At 45.8% G+C, this 21,372-nt stretch overlaps 1 protein-coding gene across 3 annotated transcripts in view; it reads right to left on the bottom strand.

Annotated features, from left to right (window-relative positions):
• Nucleotides 1-21,372, bottom strand: part of LOC144121798 (2-Hydroxyacid oxidase 1-like) — a 75,319-nt gene that overhangs the window by 35,122 nt on the left and 18,825 nt on the right. For all 3 annotated transcript variants that reach the window (XM_077655195.1, XM_077655196.1, XM_077655197.1), the window contains exons 3-7: nucleotides 17,299-17,554; nucleotides 14,480-14,649; nucleotides 10,776-10,867; nucleotides 8,566-8,724; nucleotides 6,482-6,551 (exon numbers count right to left, since the gene is read on the bottom strand). In XM_077655195.1, the coding sequence (XP_077511321.1) occupies nucleotides 6,482-6,551; nucleotides 8,566-8,724; nucleotides 10,776-10,867; nucleotides 14,480-14,649; nucleotides 17,299-17,554 (747 nt within the window). The remainder of the gene's footprint in view (nucleotides 1-6,481; nucleotides 6,552-8,565; nucleotides 8,725-10,775; nucleotides 10,868-14,479; nucleotides 14,650-17,298; nucleotides 17,555-21,372) is intronic.

The raw sequence follows: 21,372 nt of genomic DNA, 5'->3' as shown, positions 1-21,372 counted from the left end.
CGAACACACTGGAGTGTCGCCGAAGGATGGCCAGCAGAGCACGGCGCTCATGCGTGGAAAGCGAGTTGTCGATCATGCAAAGAAACTTTGACTCGTAAACATCTGGTGCTGATGCGCCCAAGGCGGCGGTCGCCAAGGCAATGGATACAGGCGTGTCGTGGCTGCATGACGCAAGCTTCAGGCTTTCAGGCAGAACTACAGATTCTGTCGAACAATTCACTGTCCAGAGTTCAGTGCTTCCGTTGGTGACGGAAACCATAGAATGATGAACCAAGGTATTCTTCTTCATGCAGGTTCGGCTCCACAGTCGCATCAAACACGTGGAGTGTGTTATCGGGCCAGGATACCGGTAGCCGAAGAAGGAGGCACGACAGTATTTCGGGTAACACAGAACACACTCTCTACACTGCACGAGCCTTTACCGCTACGACACTGCCTCCAGCTTTCCGCACTCGTCGATCTCCATCACCCCGACGCCGCTCCTCCCCGCCTCCGCCGGAAAACTATTCGGCGCGACTGATGGGGTGAGGTCGCTGGAAGTTTGCCGCCGGAGGAGATACCCTGCACCTCCAGCAAGACGTTACGACCAGGGGTTTATTCAGACCATGACGGGCGACTGAAACCAGCTTGGTCCGCTTGCCGAGCACGAGACATATCAACCTCGCTCTTCTCATCTTCTGCGTAGCCAGCGATGAGCCATGAGCCCTGATCCATTTATTAAACCCAGCACAACGCGACTAACAAGAAATCATCACCTGGAACCACTAACACCATACAAAGCTAGGGTCGATGTTTTTAAATACTCATTCTTTCCGCGCACAATGCACAATGGAATGAACTCCCGCCTGATCTACTAAACAACATCAAAGCCTTTGACAAAATTGCTTGTTGACAGTTGCTGAGTGTTTGTTTCTTGTTCTGTGCCATGATTTATATATGTTCTGCAATGTAATTTGTTGTGTTTCATTTATGCTTTTTTGCCCCTCCTGCCAGGATCTATTTAAGGTCTGCAGTATACTGTTAATAAAAAATAATAGTTCACGACCTAAAATCGAATGGCCCCCCACTGTCCAGCGCTACACAAACGAGCTCCTCGATGCAAATGAGCGACGAGGAACGCTCCAAATTCAAAGTGGAAATACAACAGATGATACAGCAAATGATGCAACTGATGATGCATCAGGTACAAGGCCGACTAGCAGAGGTGAGAAGTGCCTTCCGCAAACAAAAACACACAGAGAACATCAAGGAAAAGGCATACCACCGCCCTGCGTTAGCAGCTCTTGCCAATCCATCTACGTTGTTGTTGTTATTGCCTGAAAGATGATGGCACATATCCACGGTGTCCCAGGAAACGAACGATTCCACCAGCTCAAGAACTTAAATTATGGCTAACACGAACCAAAGCAAACAAGACATCTTAGACATATGGCATTGGAACTGCAGGGGCTATCGCAAGAAAAAAGGCATCATCAAACAATTCATTACCTCGCAAATGACGCCGCCTGACGTTATCGCACTTCAAGAAACGGGCGCGACACCCACTCTCACGGGATACACATGCTACGACAGCCATATGACGGGAAAGACAGCGATATTAGTGAGCAAGGCAGTCATAGCCATCAATCATGACAGCATAGCCGACACTGACATAGAGCATGTGATAGTAGAGATCATGCCGAAAAATAAAAGGAAAGGGGGAAGTGCATTCATAGTCAATGTGTACAGCCCACCGAAGCAAAGAAAAGCAAATTTTTTTAACTTTTTCACGGTGCCCAAAAACTGGTGAAAAACAGTACGCTAATCATCTCGGGGGACTTCAACGCCATGGACAAGAGCTGGGGGTACCAAAAAGCCAACATTAAAGGTAAAACACTAGCCTCACGGTTGCAGATAACTTCAACTGCAACCCGCTCACCGACCCAGCAACCCCTACCAGAGTTGGCAATAGAGTCAGCATCGACACCTGCCCCGACCTCACATTCGTAAGAGGAATCGGACAAACACAATGGGAGAACCTATTGAAAAATTTAGGCAGCGACGACTACATACTCAAGACGCAAGTAACCTCGGACAGGCTGAGACGCCAGTTGGCCACGGCAAAAATAACGGACTGGAATGCGTTCCGAGAAGCATGCGGCAGCAACCTTAACGATAATGGTATACAGTCGATAAAGGAATGGGGAACCATGCTAAGGGATACGCAAGACAAGTACACCAAAAACATAAACCGAACGGCGCAAACACCCGACGTGGACGATTGGCTACTCAAACTATGGAATGCTAGGCTCAGTCTCATCAGGAGATGGAAAAAACAAAAACATAACAGGAAACTAAAGCTTAATATCGCCGAAATTACAACGAAAGCAGAGGAATACGCTTCGTAGCTGGCAAAACAAAATTGGCAACAAATCAGCGATTCTCTTAGTGGGACGGTAAGCATGACACGGACTTGGCGTCTGCTTCGTTGGTTCCTTGATTCGACTAAGACAAAAGTAGAAAACACTAAAGCCCTCTACCGATTGATTCACCAATTCGAGGGCACTGAAAACACTAAAGCCCTCTACCGATTGATTCACCAATTCGAGGGCACTGACTTGGAACTCCTCGACAGAGTGCGCGCTAAATGCTTTGGTAGCATGAACCCGCCAACCTATACAGGGGAGTACCGGGGAGACAATAACGCTAATCTCGACAGACCCATAGCATGAGAAGAGGTCTACGCGGCCATACGAAACGCCACCAGAAACACGGCCGCGGGTGCGGATAAGATCAATAACGGACTCATCCGTAACCTCAGCGATGAGCTGGTCGCTGAACTGACCGACTTCATCAACAAGCATTGGGAAGCTGAAACAGTCCCCGAGGAGTGGAAACGTGCCGAAGTGGTCATGATACCCAAGCCAAGCAAGAAACTGCAGATAGAAAACCTCCGACCGATCTCGCTTACGACATGCCTGGGAAAACGATACGAGCGAGGGATAACGCAGAGACTTCAACACTACATGGAAGGCAACGAACTATTCCCTCACTGCATGTTCAAGTTTAGAGGAAAATTATCAACTCAAGACGTACCCCTTTAATTATATGAAGAAGTACTCCGCAACGTTCCTAGAGACGGAGAAAAAATAATAATCGCCCTAGACATCAATAGGGCGTTTGGCAATGTGAGCCATGAAGCAATCCTTATGGGCCTGCACGACCTGAACTGCGGGCGAAGGCTTCACTGCTGCGTCAAAGCCTTCCTGTCAAACAGAACTGTAACCGTCGGTATAGGAGAACTTCGGTAAGATAAGTTTCGAACGCCTAACAAGGGAACACCTCAAGGGTCGGTCATCTCGCCCACGCTAATAAAAGTGGCCATGATCGGACTGGCGAAGCAACTAAAAGAAATCAACGGCGTAGACCATGCCATTTATGCCGACGACATCACGATATGAACTAATACTGGCTCACACGGCCAGAAAGAGGATAGGCTACAAGAAGCGGCCACCTGCGTGGAAAACTACGTCAAAGCAAGAGGGCTAGCGTGGTTGACCGAAAAATTTGAGCCCCTACTGGTGAGGAGAGGAAAACAGAGCCGAACACTCCCTACCAGTAAAGAGCTTCGATTAAAAGTCTACCTCGAAAGAGAACCAATACCAGAGAAGACACTCATACGAGTCCTAGGGATGTGGATACAGTCAAATCAACGCTGTACTCGTACCCTTGAGCTATTAAAGGCATCTACACTTCAAGTGGCCCGCATGATTACGCGCATGTCACACGGCATGCGCGAAGAAGACACACTCAAGCTGGTCAGGAGCCTAGTGGTCAGCCGGGCGACGTACAGTCTCCCGTACTACAACCATATCAAGGATGAAATACAACAGGCTGGCACGATTTTACGCAAAGCGTATAAAATCGCGCTTCGTCTACCCCATAACACCTCAGCTGAAAAGCTCTTAGCCTTGGAACTGCACAACACGTTCGAAGAACTGCAAGAAGCACAGCACGTCGCCCAAATGAGAAGACTGCAGAAGACCCCCACCGGCAGAGTTCTCTTAAAAAAACTGGGCTACACCGAGCAAATTCAGGAAATATTGAGAACCGAAATAATCCCTCATGAGTACCGCAGCACGCTCAGGGTGGCACCTATACCAAGAAATATGGACCCCAACCTCCACAAAGACCACAGAGAGGCAAGGGCCGATCGCTTACAGAAAACACACGCATCCCAGGATACAACAGTGTACGTGGACGCTGCCACATACGCTATGACCAGGGGACAAGACACCAACAACGCAGTGGCAAATGTAGTCAGCTCGGAATTACACGTTATTACCAGCGCCTCATTGAAAGACTGCACGATAGCCGAGGTTGAAGCGGCGGCCGTCGCTCTAGTGGCAGCGGAGGACGATCGGATTGGGCGGTCACTGACAATTCTGACTGATACACATGCAGCCTGCCGCAACTATCTTTGCGGCAGAGTCGGTCACAGAGCGCTACGCATACTCCGCTCTGTAGACTGCAAGACACAACAGACAGATGGAGAGCCGATCAGACATAAGATCATCTGGGTACTGGGGCTCACGGGGGTGGCAGGAAACCAAGACGCCGACAGGATAGCTCGAGGATATACTAACTACGAAGCATTCAACATCAACGCCCTTGAGGAATCCCTGCCTGTACCTCAGGAATACACGACCATACTAAACAACTACAAAGGCAGCAGGATGCGGTACCCACCATCGCCGAAATCCTTAAAAAAAGAAGAGGCTGTCACATGAAGACAACTGTAAACGGAGTCATATCCAAACCTAAACACACTAAGTAAAATCCACCTCAAGCTTTACGAGAACAAGTGTCCGTGGTGCCATGAAAAACGTACACTATATCACATAACATGGGCATCTCAAAAAGTCGACGTCGTTACAATTATACCAAACCCAATTGCGGAGTAATGGGGGTATGCTCTCCAGCGACTGCCGCGATGACCAGATCGGTCTGATACGGCGAGCTGAGCTGACTGCAGCATCCAGCGGAGCCTTGGAATAGAGGCAACCGACCGCTTCGGAGATGTACTCAACTGAACCGCATAAAAGCACTTGCGCTAGCGCTCATTAAAGTTATTTCATCCTATCACTTCAAAGTTACATTCTGCTCGAACACATTTGCGCACATAAATTGGGTTTGGTACAAGATTCTTTCCACAGTGCGCGTGCGCGCGCGCGTGTGTGTGTGCGCGTGTGCGTGTGCGCGTGCGTGTGCGCGTGCGTGTGCGTGCGTGCGTGCGTGTGTGTGTGTGTGTGTGTGTGCGCGCGTGCGTGCGTGCGTGCGTGTGTTATAAACCTGCGCTTTTCAACGGCTAAACTTCATCCCTAATTTTCCAGTACACGCGTTTGTTAGACCTTATTTCACAATTCATAACTGGACCCCAGCGGGCACAATGTCGCCAAACAGTAACGCGACTTCCCAAATCTTTTATGTGACGCCAAGCTTCCAAACTACAATCAAATATTCGCACCACGTGGACGTGTCATAAAAGCCTGCCTACCTCGAAGCACGTGCTGCGACAACAGCAGCATCCATCCGTGATGAGCCGCCTTCCTTGGGAGCTCCTGTCAGATACGCTCGTTTCGCCAATACGTTCACTACCACAGTGTGTTTGAAGGAGGACACGGATGTACTGTACCTCCATTTAATCTCATTCGTATCAATTCTACTAAACCAAACAGCTAACGCTCGTTACTTCAACGCCTTCCAGACGGTGGCGGCCTTTTTTTCTATTCTAACAAGAGCAATAGTTGTCCTCGCTGTTATCGAAATTTTGTTGCGATATGTGTTGCAAAAGCTCTGTTAGCGAGTGATTGTCAGAGTCCCCACGTGGGTCGCCGTCAGGAATGTAAGGTTACCGCTCCAACTGAGGCTGGCACGTCGTTCGCTAGCAAAGAGTATGGAAAGAGTTCGGAAATGCAACCTGGAGAGTAAAAACGTCTGATCGTCCTTAGTCTTATAAGACCAGAAAGCTCCGTAGGAGATAAAGAGATGTCGACTCGCTGCTACTACTGTATCCAACAGAACGTCTAACATTTCTGATGAAATAAGGTATGAATGTGTTAACCACATTCCAATGAAAGTGCCTCAAATAATGCTCCCGTTTCAAGATGCCAACATCCAATCGGTGAACAATATTGATATGCGAGAAATGCAGAGTACATCCTTGTATTTATGAAGATGGGCCGGCAAACTGCTTTTACCAGTATCACAAGGAGTAACCCTGTATTCCTAGCGTGCACTTATGTGCAGACTTATTTTTCAGAGAAGTAAAGATCGCCTAGGCAAGCTTCTTGTACTCGTGCTATCATTTTGTCCTGATGACTGCATATCAACAGTCAAAATTTAATTCGCGCAAGCAGATGCAGCACTGGACAAAGATAAAATCGAAAGCTCAATGGGAAGCAAAGATTTTCGTCGCGCTTTCACAACGCAGTTAACTCACCCAGCAGGCCCATGGCGCGGTCCAACTCCGAGCGAAGAATGGCCAGCACCTGGTCCACACCTTCCTTGCCCTGCATTTCATATTAAGGTCCGTGCGACAGACAGGGAGAGAAATGCTCAGCACACCAATATTACCATGCGGTGACAGCAAATGTCACTCTATTTCAACGTACTCCATTCCATCCGATGCAGGAGCTCTGATGGCCAGCGTCCATTAAGCTGCCCTTTGCCGCAAGTGCAAAGTAAACAACGAAGGCAAAAAAAGAGGAAAAATGAACGCACCTTTCTCACTGCACTTGAGAGCTGCAACTGCTTGGAAAGCAGACAGACAGAGAGATATTTGAGGCATATGGTGTTGATAACGCTGGGGACAAGTGCAAGTGCAGCCTGTCAAAAGCTCTCCAGATAAAAGAGTTTGCTGACTGGCAAGAAGCACGCCCTTCAACGTGTTGTGATTTTCCGTGTTTTTTGCATTGCTTGATATCTTGGATGAGAAGGAAGAACTTTAAAAAACTGAATTTTTCCCGAATGCGCTACTGCGATTCGTGATTCTTTCCTCTGCGTGTTCAACAAACATCAATTTATGTCTAGCGTGTGCCTGTCGGTTCCTTTTCGCTGCCCGTTTTTTTTTCGCTCTTGTTACTATGGCGCAGCTAGCTACTGCAGGCTCTTTCTGTGTCCATGCAGCTGTAGTTAAAGAATGCATGATTTTTTAGGTAACAAGAAAAATGTCCTTACCAATTCTAAAAAAATAAGGATAAAACAAATAATAATACAGGAGCTTCCATCGCTTAAGGAAATTATCAAAACTATTTATCGTATTTTTGTGTTTGAGCAGAAGGAGACCCTCCCAGTCTTTCATTCGCCTTCACGAGAGCAAACATTTGACATCTACAGCTGAGGTTGTTGCAAAAATGCAACTATGGCCCTCAGTGTTAGCGTGAGGAAGCCTAATGAACTATTGCTTTGTGGTTCTTGCTTTTCGTATTTGGGATGGAATCAGAAAGCTTAATAAATACATATCCAAGCCTACTTTGAAACAACTACAAGAGCAATTCTCATCCATTTAGCTGTAACATTCGTAATAAATGATTTATAAGATTTAGTATTGTACACATTACCTATGATTATGCAAATGTAGGTTTCAAGACTGTGTGTACTCAACTGTCGGCTTTTTGATTAAAATATTACTGCTACAAAAAATTTATTCATAGTACCTGCAGATATGCCTTTTAATGTTTACTTCTGAATGAAATAATTGTCTCGTACTTCATTCGGTATAACTTTCTTTAAATTCAGATTTGATTTTACGTGCTTTGTTCTGTATATGCAACTTCTTCAATGTATTACTTGCTACTGTATACCTTGTTACATTGTTACTAGGCTTGTTTTTTAGTCATCTAAAGTATATATAGCATTTTATATTGCGTAATTGTTCTTCATGAGTCATCGCCTACTGTCTTATTGGTGGCTTTATGGTCCTGTCAAGCTGTGTAGAAAAGCCATTATCTTTCCCACCATTATCTTTCTGGGAAATAAATGGACAATGAAATTAAAACTGCCTGCCGCAAGCTCATCATATTAGGACATCCTCATCACTGCTTGAATCTGGACTAAAAATTTAAATAAACAGCACAGCCGTATTTGGCGATTACAAAGTGCAGCCGGAATGAAAAGGATTTTCCTCGATCATAATAAGACCTTTTTTTAAGTCTAGATACCGGTTTCAAGTTAGACATCCTTTCGAATTCTGGTCTCGGCATCTTATCACCACTGCTAGCTACTCTAAATTTGTGTTGAGAAGCTCATTACTACAAATTTCCAGTCTCCGATACGAAGTCCTTGACAGAAGTCAACACTGAACAAAGTTTCCTTCTAAGCCATGGAGTGGAGCTTCCCTAGCATCCGTGAAAGACATGGCGTCGAATTAAAGTGTTGTTCCTTGAACCACGGCATCACTTTCGGGGATGCTCTTGGGATAGAGAGTCCGTCTCAGCTCCTTGCTCAAGTCAGTGCTGTGAACCCTCAGTGAGCTGAATCGAATAAGTGCACACTGAATGCGGTGTCATCTGCACATGCACGTACCCTGTATGCCAAGCCCCAAAGCGCAGGCCTGCCGACGAACACTGCCCGTGCTCCAAGGCACAGCGCCTTGGCCACGTCGGTGCCACAGCGCACTCCTCCGTCCAGGTACACCTCGCAGCGTCCGGCAACGGCGCGCACCACCTCCGGCAGGCATTCGATCTGCGTGAGGACGCGGCACTCGACTTAGCCCCACAGGCTTCCTTCTTTGTGTGCTGCAAAACAGGGGAGCAGCTGAACTGAACGACGCTGTTAGTGTTGCTTGTTAGGTTTCGTCTTCGTTATGGATCCTCTGAGACAATACATTTGCTTGAAATTCCTCTATGTGCGCTCGTCTGCGTCTCTGGAACGTCAACACTGCAAGACGTGATTGTTACTTCCGACCTCACAGCACTCTAGCTGTGCAACAGCTCTTGCTGAATTGCCGTAATGGTGGCGTCCTTTTTTAGACTTTTAAAAGAATGTGGAATGTACACTTCACGCTTGTAGCAGCATTGCTTTCTCCTTCCAGCATGTGAGGAACGAATGTATAGTTAGCGCTCAATGATACACTTTTGAAACGTTTGATTGAATCGGCTACAACAGTTTAAGTATAAATCATTGATCCGTTTGCAATCTGTAACATAAGAAATAAGGGGGCACTTTGTTGACCTAAAGTGCGGTGAGGCGAAAGCCTATAGCGCGATGTAGCTGCCTGTATCAGTGATGTGTGTTTAAGATGTTAATTAATTACACAATTTCTTGTGAATATTAAATGCTGGAGACACTGGAGGACGTTTGGGAGGTATCCGTCTGATTCGACACCTTTCTGAGAACACTCTGCGGCGTCCTAGACAAGAAGGACTACATAGGCGTTGGCAGGGAGTAGCGTACTCGTTACCACGCTCGGCTGCGGAACAGAAGGATAGTGGTTCGAATGCAATCGTGCACAGAGATATTTTTCTTATCGAGTTGAAGAGCGTAACGAATCGACGGACGGTATGACGTTACATCCGTTGTCAAGAGTTCCGGTTAGCTATGTAACGAACGGACAGAATCTCGACCGGTAGTATGAGCTATTAAAGGCTTTCGCCTTAATAAATACTGTCTCGGCATTATAAGTATACCTAAAGCACAAATTCGGCCATAAACGAGCAAGAAACCATTCCTGTGCGCTTTGCAACCTATATAAATAAACATTTTTCGTCATCATCATCTTTGAATGCGACTACATCCTGACAGCAGCGCCAGTCAACCTTGCAGCGCAATGAAGCGGAAAATAATATTCTCTAATCCTTCATGAGATGGGCGCATTTGGGGAAATAGTGCGCGAGTAGGAAAGCGGCTTTCGCTTGTTCAACTTGGCCAAAAATTTCTTTCCTCGGCCTGGGTGTCTGATATGTAAACGGGAGGACATTGAAGCCGACATTCGCCACTTACTCTGGGGCTGCCCAGCTCTAAAGCCTACAAGGATCTGGCACCTGAAGGTAGCGGGTCTTTCGCCGAGCAACCCTGCTTATTATATTGCTTGGACGCAGGGACCATACCAGCGCTCACTACTGGACTTCATAAAATCAGCTAGCCTTTCTTAATTATTTCTGCATCCTTCATCACACCTCCGCCCATTGACGCAATAAATATGAGGCAATCCTGAGGCAATAAATCTCGTTAAAAAAAGTTGAAGTCACAGTGAGGGCGCGCTGGAACAGGAAATTACACGGGCCTTTGTTCACAGCAAAACGGATATCAGGTATATTAGCATGCCGTCACTCTCATTGCAGCGTGGCGATATGAGTTTTGTATGACAGCGTTTACATTCATCTGATGACTTTGGGCATTTAAACGCTGCATTCCGTATCAAATCCTATAAAATGCGCTCCTAGACTTACCTTGTTCGTCCCTCATTTTTTCTCGTTCATTTTTGCGCAGCCAATACATGACATTATGGCTTAAAACTTCTGGAGTGCAGGGAAGTGCTGGGCTCACCTTTCAATTTCTGACTCCTTCTTTACAAGCGTACCGCTCTGTGTTTTTGACATCCTGAGGCAATGCTCACAAGCATGCAGTAGTTCTTCCTGGAGCATCGCCTCTAATTCCTACAGAGCACGCGATCCTATTGTCTCAACATTACCTCTGACACCTGAAATTTTTATGGGGGTATAAAGCCGCCCAATGGCATCATTTTAGAGCGCCCGAATGGGCTGCTAATTAGTGAGTGCAATGAAAATGCCCACCGTTGAAGGTTCTCCGTCGATCTGTCGAGCGCCATGGTTGGAGACCAGTATAGCGGCAGCACCATGATCAAGAGCTTCGATAGCATCGTCAGCTGGGGGAAAAAACATTGCGAATGCTTTGGTCAAAGCGTTCTCATGCTGTCATTTGGTCAATTTTCATACAATGATCCAATTATCATCTATCGTATGTCTGTCTAATTTGACACCTTCTTGTTCACGAAGACGCAAGCAAGAGTAAGCTAGCATTTTAACATGGTATTGAAATCAACAAGTTCGCACCGTTGGCGAATCACGAGCCCACATAGCTCGGCGTTTATCTCAGCTTAAATAAGAATGGTGTGCCCGCATCGCACACGCACCCGATGCACTAATGCCCGGGCTTCATCCTCATCTATAGTTTCAGACTCTCGTCAAATGATGAGGTGGCTGATAACGCAACGAGTCTCAAAGGTTCCGCCTTCTACTCGTACGCTTGCACTTTTCGAAGGCAGATAAAACATGGCATTTGTGTGCTTTGTTCCTCTGACACAAAACTTTCTTTCAAACACAGCACACCTGAAGAGCCCGAAACAAGGCGTGATGTGGGTATGCACCCAAATAAAAAGCAAAGATCACTATGAGCAGGACACCTTTCGTGTGTTAGCAAGTTCACTCTGAATGTCTCCCACAGGTCGCTGACGCATAGGTTTGGATTGCTAAGTGCAAAGGCCCCGCCCAGTTCTCTTGGCAGAGTATATTCGAAAGTCATATCAGTGCAAAGTAAGTCTCGGAGACACAAGCACATATAGTGTTATATCCAATAAGTTTGAAGTAGGTGCTGCCTTCTAGTTATTCAATGTTTACAGTGTTTACAGGGGCATATCCTATTTGCCCATGTCTTACATTGCTAATGAGAAAAGAATCGCCGTGACGGAATTTGTATTTCATACAGAGCCCCGGTTATTTCGCTTCATAGAGCAGCCCTTGGCCGAGGATGCAGAGTGCCTTTCGGTCTTTCCTTCAACTGCGGAACGAAATTTTGAATCTTATTTATTTATTTATTTATTTATTTATTTATTTATTTATTTATTTATTTATTTATTTTTTTATTTATTTTTTTATTTATTTTTTTATTTATTTATTTATTTATTTATTTGTACATACTATCAGTCCAGCTGGACTAAGATAGGAGTGGGTACGACATCAAAATTTATAAACGCAGGCCAGTACGATAAAACAGCAAGTACAGTCAAACACAGTTCATAAAATACAGTCAATGTAATGTAAAAATTATGTGCACTCCTGCGTTAAATATTTGCACATGAGGGTAGCAAATTGCTCTCGGGATTGGGCATTCACAACGTGGTTAGGAAGGCTGTTCCAATCGGACGATGTGGCAGGAGAAAAAGAGTATTTAAAACAGTCTTTAAAAACTTTTTCTACCTGGACGTGTTTATTATGTTTATTACGAGTGACGCGTGTCTTTGCTTCGTTAATGTATTGTTCTTTCTTAACCAAGACTAAACCATTTATTACGCAATAAAACAGAGTTAGTCGTTTTTCTTTTCGTCTGTGGGAAAGAAGAGGCACATCTGCTTGGGCATAGAGAGGGGGCACTGAATCCAATCGTCGATACCGGGAGAAAATGAAGCGTAGCGCCCGTCTCTGTATCTGCTCAAGCTTAGAGACAGACTTTTTTGTGATATGGGTCCCATATTTCGCATGCGTAATCAGGTAAAGGCCGTACAAGCATCTTGTACGCTGTCAGTTTTGTGTCCGTAGAAACCTCTCTTCGAATGAAATTTCGTAACTCCTTGGCCTTTCAGCGAAATACTTCGTCCAGTCTCTTTGTTCTGCTCCACCGTGCCACTAAAAAAAAAATCAGCCAAATGCGCATTTCACTGCAGCTCAGTATTTTAAGAATATTGAGGTGTTAGGCAATATAGAGCGCACGAAGTTCCTCTGCATATGAGGAGGCCAGAGCATCTTGCATATTAAAAAAATTGTAGAGCACTGCATTCTGCTGCATTGGAGAAATGTGAAATCATTTGCTTTTGAACGCAACCAATTGCTTTCGCAAGTCGTTGTTGCCACGTTACACTTATCACGTGACCCTTGGATTACGTCGGTAACTTTTTGAAAGTCATTGCTGTCACGCGACACTTAGCGTGTGTGGCCCTTGGATGATGTCATCAACTTTTTTTGCAAGTCATCTTTGTCTAACATCAGTACACATCCTCAACACACTTTACCGTCGTACACACCACAACGCTTTCACTTCGTGGCCCTCTAACACGCTTGAACCAATGGGCTTGAAGCTTGTTAAGGGTGAGTGCGCTTTCATGCAGTAAATAAAAGAAAGATCCTTCTTGGCGTAAGCGTTTCGTGCCCGCCGGCACACAGAGGGCTTGGGTTCGAACCGCAATGCCGACGACTTTCTTTTTTCGAATGGTCATGCTCGTGCGGACACGTTCTGATGAAACGCTCTGCTTGCAAGTCCTGTACACGCCTCTCATGAGACAAGAAGTGCTTTTGAGTTAATTAATAGTGGTTTCGTGCTAGGCAGTGATGCACATTCAATAATCTGGTGTCAGCTGTCGGCTTCTAATATGCTATCTAAAATCTGGCAACAACTGTTCTATTTTATTGCATGTGTAGCCTTGTTTCCATCGTTAAAAGCCGATTTTATTCTTTTAGCGCGTACCTTCATGCACATCGCATAAAATACAGCGTGTCTTAAGCATACTTGGCAGTGTTACGAGGAGACTGAGACTGGAGGACTGCAAGTTGAAGTTCTCAGAAGTATTCAATAAAAATGTCACTAGAAATATCAGAACACGCGGGCAGGCATCAGAAAAAGGCACGTATCTGCATATCGCTCACTTCTCTCTTACCCAGAGCACTGGATAGAGCGGGAATATTGGGTGGGCTACTCATCTTATCACCTAACGTCGACAAGTTCTAGACATGATACTTTGTTTGTTTTTTTTGTTTCCTGTTACTTGATTGCAGGTCTGTACAGAAAAACAGGAAGCCTGAGGACTGCAAAGTGAAGTTTTCAGAAGTATTCAATAAAAAGATCACTAGAAATATCAGAACACGCGGTCAAGAATCAGACAAAGACACGTAATCTAAATATCGTTCCCTTCTTTCTTACCCAAAGCACTGGATAGTGCGGGAACATTGGGTGCGCTACTCATCTTGTCACCTAACGTCGACAAGTTCCAGAGGTCATGCTTTGTTTTTTTTCTGTTACATGATTTCAGGTCGGTACAGAAAAGCAGGAAGCATTATTGTCAAAGCTTTCCACGAGTAAGAGTGGTGCTTGATTTGTCAATAAATCTGCTGCTGTACGCAGGAGTGTCCAAATACTTGAAGTTATGAGATGAACGAGTTTCGGCCCTCTTACGCGTAAGACGGTTTGATAATTCGGCATCCGACCACATACGCAAGCTCTGGCTTCACCTTCCATGCGAAGTCATAGTGCAGCCTATCGGATTACTTCAACATACTTATAGCGAAGCCATTTTCTTTTCCGAAATGAGCGTCTCAGCAGTGTAGAAGGAAGCATTGCGTCACTACTCGTAGCTCTGCCATAGACCAGATAAAAAATTGGCTGACACTCACATCAATATATTTCAGCAAGCTTTTGTAGCAGGAAACCTTTGGATCATGGCTGTTGTGTTGTCGCTTCGTTGGCGATAGAGACATTCGAGCCTACTCACCTCTCAGAACTCCCTTGACTATAACTGGCAGGTGGGTGATGCTTTGCAACCAGTCTAGGTCTTTCCAAGTAAGAGAAGGGTCAAAAAGCGTGGACGCATACTCCGCCAAGCCGGATCCTCCTTTGGCAGCAGTCACATTTTGGAAGTCGGCTTCACTGAAGTTCGCCATCCTACGTGAAACATGATTACGAGTAGATTGGCGTGCAAAAAGAGGAAGCGTTACACCCGTCGGGGCATTAATCTCATGAATAAATACTACGTGAACCACCGGCGCGAGGGTGGTGCATAAGAGGTTTCTTACATGGCTTCCGCCCTCAGCATTCGACCACGTTTCTACGTGGCGCTGGCTGTAATACAAGGCGTACTACGTCCTCCGCTTTGGGCGAGAGTGGCGCTGCTGAACACTGTCAAGGTTCGGTTACACTGCACATAAACACCCCCCCCCCCCGAAAAAAAAAGCAGAAGATTGCACAGCCACTACCGTAGCTCAGCTGGTAGAGGAGCGGACGCGAAATTCGGAGGTCGTGTGTTCGGATCCCACCAGCACCATGTGGTTGTTTTTTCGGCTTTTATGAACCTCCCAATAATTAAAAACAACAAATTAAAAAATAGAGATCTCCTATGCTCCTTGGTTTCGATGACTGTTAACTTCCGCCATGTATGTCATAACGAGCGCCTCTTTCCATTCCTTTGTCTGCTGAAGCGCTGCGTTAGGTCTCATTGACGCTTCCAGAGGTTTCATCTGCATACCACTGAGACAACTACCAAAGATAATGGTGGGAGGGCAGCAGAATGGCGCATGTTGAATGGTTTATAGTGGCCTTGGGACACTCAGGCATAGACAATATTATATTCTATACCTATAATTCGCCTCGTCGAAGATCTTGTTTGCAGTGTGCGCTATGTTGCAGGCGCGAAAAGACTCTCAGAAATGAATACATCATTTCGACCTCATTACACGTACAGGTCTCGACAAATTAATAAGGCGCACGCTTCAGCATGAAATCATTCCTCGCGCTCTCCGCAGAAAAGGTAAGAAGGTTTCTTATGTTGTACGCAAGTCCATTAGCGGCATTTGCTAGCTTAAGTATCGAGTACCTCTTAATTTTTGACGCGGGTTCGATCCCGGCCGCGGCGTTCGCCTTTCGGTCTAGGCAAAATACTATTGAGCCAGTGGACTGTGCGATGTCAGTGCACGTAAAGAACCCCAGGTGGTCGAAATTATTCGCAGCCCTCTACTACGGTGGCCCTCATAGGCTGAGTCGCTTTGCGACGTTACACCCCATAATACCTAACCGAAGGTAATTTTGAGCCGTTGGCCTACGTATTCGTTCAGTAAGGCCGCCTAGACGTCACCGACGAATTCATGGTATGTGTTTTCATATGTTGGATGCCGTATATAAAACTACCACTAAAATTCTATTCTCATTCTCGTTTTTTCTTGAGTTACTCTCAGCTGCACAACGCTGCAGAAATAGAGCTTCGGCAATTTCGCCCATCAAATTCAAGCAAGGACTGATTTTCTTAACGTTAAACTGAAGAACTAACGCAGTTCTTAAGTCACATGAAGGGTTAAAAACCACTGCAGCGTTTGTAAGCCCTCAGCGATGTTTCTTAACGCGTGTATACTCTCGAAGTTGGAGATGTTCACTTCCTCACCATACACGATATCCTGAAATACAGTCCTAGAAAGAAAGCGGCCGTCAACTGATGCACATTGGCAGAGATGGCTACGACCTGTGTTACGATGTAAGAAACCCTTTTCGCAATGCGCAAGTGGTCTTCGGCTAGTCGGGCTGGCATGACAGCAGGTTATCAGATTTGAATATTTATCATTTCTTAAGCACTCTGGCTAGAATATCCACGAGATACATGAAAGGCAAGAATAAATTGTTTGAAGCATCATTGGGCATACCTCTTTCACTACCGTCGTTCCAAAGGCACCGATCACCGCTATCAAGAAACAAAATCATAACTTGGAGCATTGTGACCCTACTCGTTAATTGATCACAATTCTCCAGCACAGTGAAGAGCCTTTGACATTGGTATGGTTTCTGATACGTATAGCCTAAATTTTGAGCTCCTTCAGATCGAAGTAAAATTGAGCCCAGCTGCGGCTTCAACACTTCTTGTACGACTTTGTGAGATAAACAGCGCTGCCGACGAGACCATTGGACATCTCATGCTTAACATATCGGATAGAGCGCCAAATACTGTGAACTCCCTGCAGAAGACGATGCTCATACACTCTGTGGCTTCCTTTCTGACGACAGTTTACTTACCGGTAAGACAAATCTTGCAAGGCGGCATGAAAAGTTTATTTTTTCGGCTAAAATAGTCCTAAAGATATATACTAACCATAATTTTAGACATTTTTCTCTCGGCCGCAAAACTTTTTGCCTTTGCCTGTCTCTTAATCGTCTGTATATTTTCTGCATCTCATCCCGGATGTAATCACCAGTAGGAAGTTGATGGGCCTACCAAGTAGGGAATTTTTTTATCTAGTATCATCAATAACGAAAATCACTACAAAGAAGAACTATCTTCCCCCTACTTGTATTGAATTTTTGTAGCTAAACTGCATCACTGTGTACATTTTCCTCCTAAGTTCTCACTACTGACAAGCGTCATTCATGCGGGAAGAAAGAAAATAGTGCCATTAGATCGCCTAATTACATTAAATGTTACAAGCAAACGAAATCAACCGCATATCTGACAGCACTGTTCTCCTCGGATTGAATTTACCATAGTTCATGCTTCATTGTTGAATGTCAAATTCTGGAGCAGGACTGAGGAGAAAAAGCAGAGTATTGACTCACTTGAGACCAGGTGGCAGTTCAAAGTTGTTCTTGACGTCCGCTACCCTTTGGCCAAAGTAAGGCGTGTCCACGGTGAGTACCAACGCAGAGTATCCGGCCTGCTCGGCGCGCCGGACCAGCCCACGCGTGACGTCACGATCCCTGTACACGTAAAGCTGGAACCACCGGAGACCATCCGGGGCAGCTTTCTGCACATCTTCCATAGACGTGGTCCCAATGGTGCTCACGATCATCAGGGTTCCGGCGTCGCGAGCCGCTGCAATTGGTTGATAGTGATGTGGAGTGTTATATATAGTTCGCAAAATAAACGTGTTCAGTGAATGTGTGGTCTAAAGTGAACTGACTTTACTGCTCGTCGGATTCTTCCCGTGCTTTAATAATGTAGGAGCGAAAGTGTGCAGAACTTTCTCAAAATTTTAAGAATACATGCTGAAAATGCGATGGCCTCAAAGTCTCAAGTCCGTTAGGTCTACTCTTCGCCCTCGATCGCTGCTGCTCGCCGCATGCGCTGAGCCTCTGCATCCCCTGATGCTTCATCCTCAGCTATGCACTTGCGTGGCCGCACTCACCGTTTTAGGGGATTTTCCACTACGGTAAGTAAACCCGGCGATGATTCTGGCTCCATTCCAACCTGACACGCTGAGCTGTATTGACACGCCTGTACACAACCAATCGCAACTGTCAACTGGCCCCGACTCCACCACAGTGCTTGGCCATGTAACGTCACCAGCGCACATGCCGAACTGCCAGCGCACATAACTGAGCCATTATGCGCGGTCTCAAGACGTCACACACTTTGTCGAAAAATCAGCGCTCGGTCATATCTCGTGATCCGGCGACATCATCACTTTCTCAACCAATCAGCGAATTTTGTGACCAACGACGCTTCCTTTTTCAAGACTAACCACGCCGTGTTTGTTCCGCGATGAGGCTGCCAATGTTTTCGTAACAACAAGTTTTTGTATATCTGTATGTGGAGCGGGGTGCAGATTGGATACGCATCTCATGGCAGCGGTTAGCGGTTTCCAGTTGATATCTTCTTTAAAGTGCGGCCAAATATTAAGCTAAAATTGGAGCCCTCCGTCCATCGCCCCCCCCCCCATGCCTTTTTCCTCCCCTACGTTCAGATTTCGGCGTCGTATGACCAAAACTTAGTGAACAATTTACACCTTACTGCAGGAAACTTAAATGCTAGACATAAAGAAGGCGACATTAAATAGAGAACACATGTGCGCTGATATCCAAGCTGAAATCAAGTTCAAGAGATGTCCTTGACCGTTAGATAGGTCAGTTATTTTTATAAAGCAGCCCAAAAAAACACCAAAGACTAGGCAAAACCTGGAAGACACAGGCAGAACCCCAATGACAAGTTCCTTAGTGCACCAAAAAATAGAAGACTTCGCTCAGCCGGCTGCAGTCAGGCAGGGAGAAATTTTGCCGGTTCAAGTAGACATGGCTGGCACAGCACAGGGCTCATAGCAGATTGATACGAGTATACTACCGTCATGCGGAGAACATAAAATATCAAATGATGGTCCTGTATTTCGGCAAAGAGGGCTTATCTACAGAACAAGCATTAAATAGCAAAAGCCTCCCTCAATCGCGGCTCTCCATCCCGCTCATCTGCATAAGAAGGCGATGAAAAGTAAGAATCAATGCTGAAAATGAGGAGATGAAAAAGAGCGTGTTTCTTTATGTACAGGCCAGAGCTTGATTTCTGAAACCACGATTTCAGCTCGGTCAAACACGAATGATTCTCGTGGCTGCTGACTCAAAGACCTCTAAAGTAACCCTGTGATTGCGCCAAGCAATATTCATGTGCAGGCTTGTTGTTAGCAACTGCCACATAAGAGGCCCCATAGCGTTTCACGACGTTGTAGGTCGGGCCGGTACAAATCATGTCCTCTTTGTGTTATTAAGAGACTGGTAGTGCTGGCAACATGAGCTTCTCACTAAGCCGAGAAGCTTAACGTAAGCTACGACATTCACAATCCCATTGTGAGTCTTACGCAGCGAATATGCATGGGTGGAGTCTCATTTTTGGGGTCCGGTGAAGTACAGGTCAAATTTTAGGACTGTTGGCAACCAGGTCAAAAACGCCTGAAGCGTTCTGGTCGTTTTGCTCAGCCCAGGCTCAAGCGTAACCAAGCAGTGACAGTACTACACAAGAGAGTAGGTGTCGTTCTTTCTTTTTTTCAATTTTTAAGAGCAGTGGACCTGCTTCAGCGGCGCCTTTGCTTGTTGTCCATGTCTTATCGTCAGTGAGCGCGTTTTTACTGCACTTGGTATCCACAGAAATAAATTTGCGCAGGGGTCGCCCTCACAATACCAGAGAGGTTATTGCTATCTCGAGCAAAATATATTCATAACGTGTTTAGTAGCTGACAACGCTGGCTTCCCGTCGCATATTTTCCTATGTAACACTGGTCAATGTCGGCCGTACCGTGTAACTTTTGTTTAGATTTCGTTCGATTTACGCTCTTGTTCCCCGCCTTACTGACTGGTCTGCATGTCTAACTGAGCCGCTGGTAAATGTCAGTATCAGTCAGCTGAGCTTTCAAATACGTGGTTCAAATGTCTGGCTCCCTCTGACATATCGAATTTGGTCGTCAACTAAGCACCGAATAGTGCTTAGTTCATACGTAATGGAATGCGCTGCTGAGGGAGGTGACATGGCTGAGCCGTCAGTGTAAGTCCGTTTTATCCGTGATCTGACATCAAATAATGTATATAAAAGGTGACCTGCCTGAGTAGAAGAAATGAAAAAGCGCAAGTCACGCTAATCACCAAAATTTCAGTATGTATTAAATGATCTAACCACACAAATGCGCAATTACCACGGTTATCCGCTAAGACAGAGGTCGAGATGTAAACTTCTTCGGAGCCATGCTCTTAATGCTCATGTCAGGTCAGGTGCACGGCAAGAGCTTCTGAGCTGTATGAAGGCAGGCCCACGCATCAAAAGTTATGGCGGGCACTGAAGGTCCTTGTGTGCTGTGGATGCGAAAGCATCCTTTGACCTAAAGGCTTTTACATTGACAGCCTTTTACCTGAAGTCATTTACCTAAAGGCCTTTATCTTGGATACCTTCACTCTAAAGGCCGTTGACCTAAAGGATTTTACCATCAAGGCTTTTATCATACCCATTGTCTTTAATGACCCTCGTCATTATTTAGAAACGTTCCTTATAATTCCAAAACCCCCACTGTCAGCAACTATCACTATAACTAACTATCCCTATCTCGAACTGCTACTCCCTCGTCTAAGGTCTTTGCATCATTGCCTGAGACCCCCAATTACTACTCCATAGTCTCGCTGACGGTATGACATTTTGCTGCCACTTTGTCAACGTTGCTGTGCTTCATTGCTGATGAGCCATATGACGCTTTAACATCAATATAAAACGGCAGCGTACTGTCTTGTGCCATCTGTTTCCGCACATCTTGATAGGCCTTACATGTGTGCAATGCTTATAACCTTATAACCTTGGACGCCCTCACTCAAGCACCGGCAGCACGAGTGCAATGCAGGGGAAACCAATATAGTGAAACACATGCAGCCCACCAGGTCCGGTTTAACATACAGATTCCCCAGAGCTCTCAAAGTCTGAAATATCTCGGCACAAGTGTCTTACCCTTATTATCACGAATTTCTACCATGCATGGCTGTTGCTACGACTTGGTTCCAAAGAACCCACGCCGCTGTTTCCGCGCACAACTGCGGCTCCGTTCGACAGCAGCGGCGACTGTATACGCGTGGGAATTAAGCTAATGAAATCATGAAAGCAAACTGCAAGGCCTTTTCATGAGCACGATCAATAAGCCGACGTGCGCTCCTGTTCGCTACGTGACAGCATGATTGCGGAGTGTGAACGTAAACTCGAACGGCAGAAGATATCGACCCACGGCGGTTTCGGGAACCATTACTGGGCATTTCGCATTTCCTGCTCCCATTTGTGAAGTGTGCGCGCGCCACGCCTACTACAAGCCTCGTGCTGATCGATTCCATTTCATCTTGATAGGATGGCGCTCTTTTAAAGCGAAAGAGTGAAGGAAGCCGCTGGGCGGAAAATTT

Source organism: Amblyomma americanum, chromosome 2 (assembly GCF_052857255.1).
Source record: "Amblyomma americanum isolate KBUSLIRL-KWMA chromosome 2, ASM5285725v1, whole genome shotgun sequence".
Classification (NCBI taxonomy): Eukaryota; Metazoa; Arthropoda; class Arachnida; order Ixodida; family Ixodidae; genus Amblyomma; species Amblyomma americanum.
Note: the sequence above shows the minus strand (reverse complement) of the source record. Positions and strands in the feature narration are given on the sequence as shown.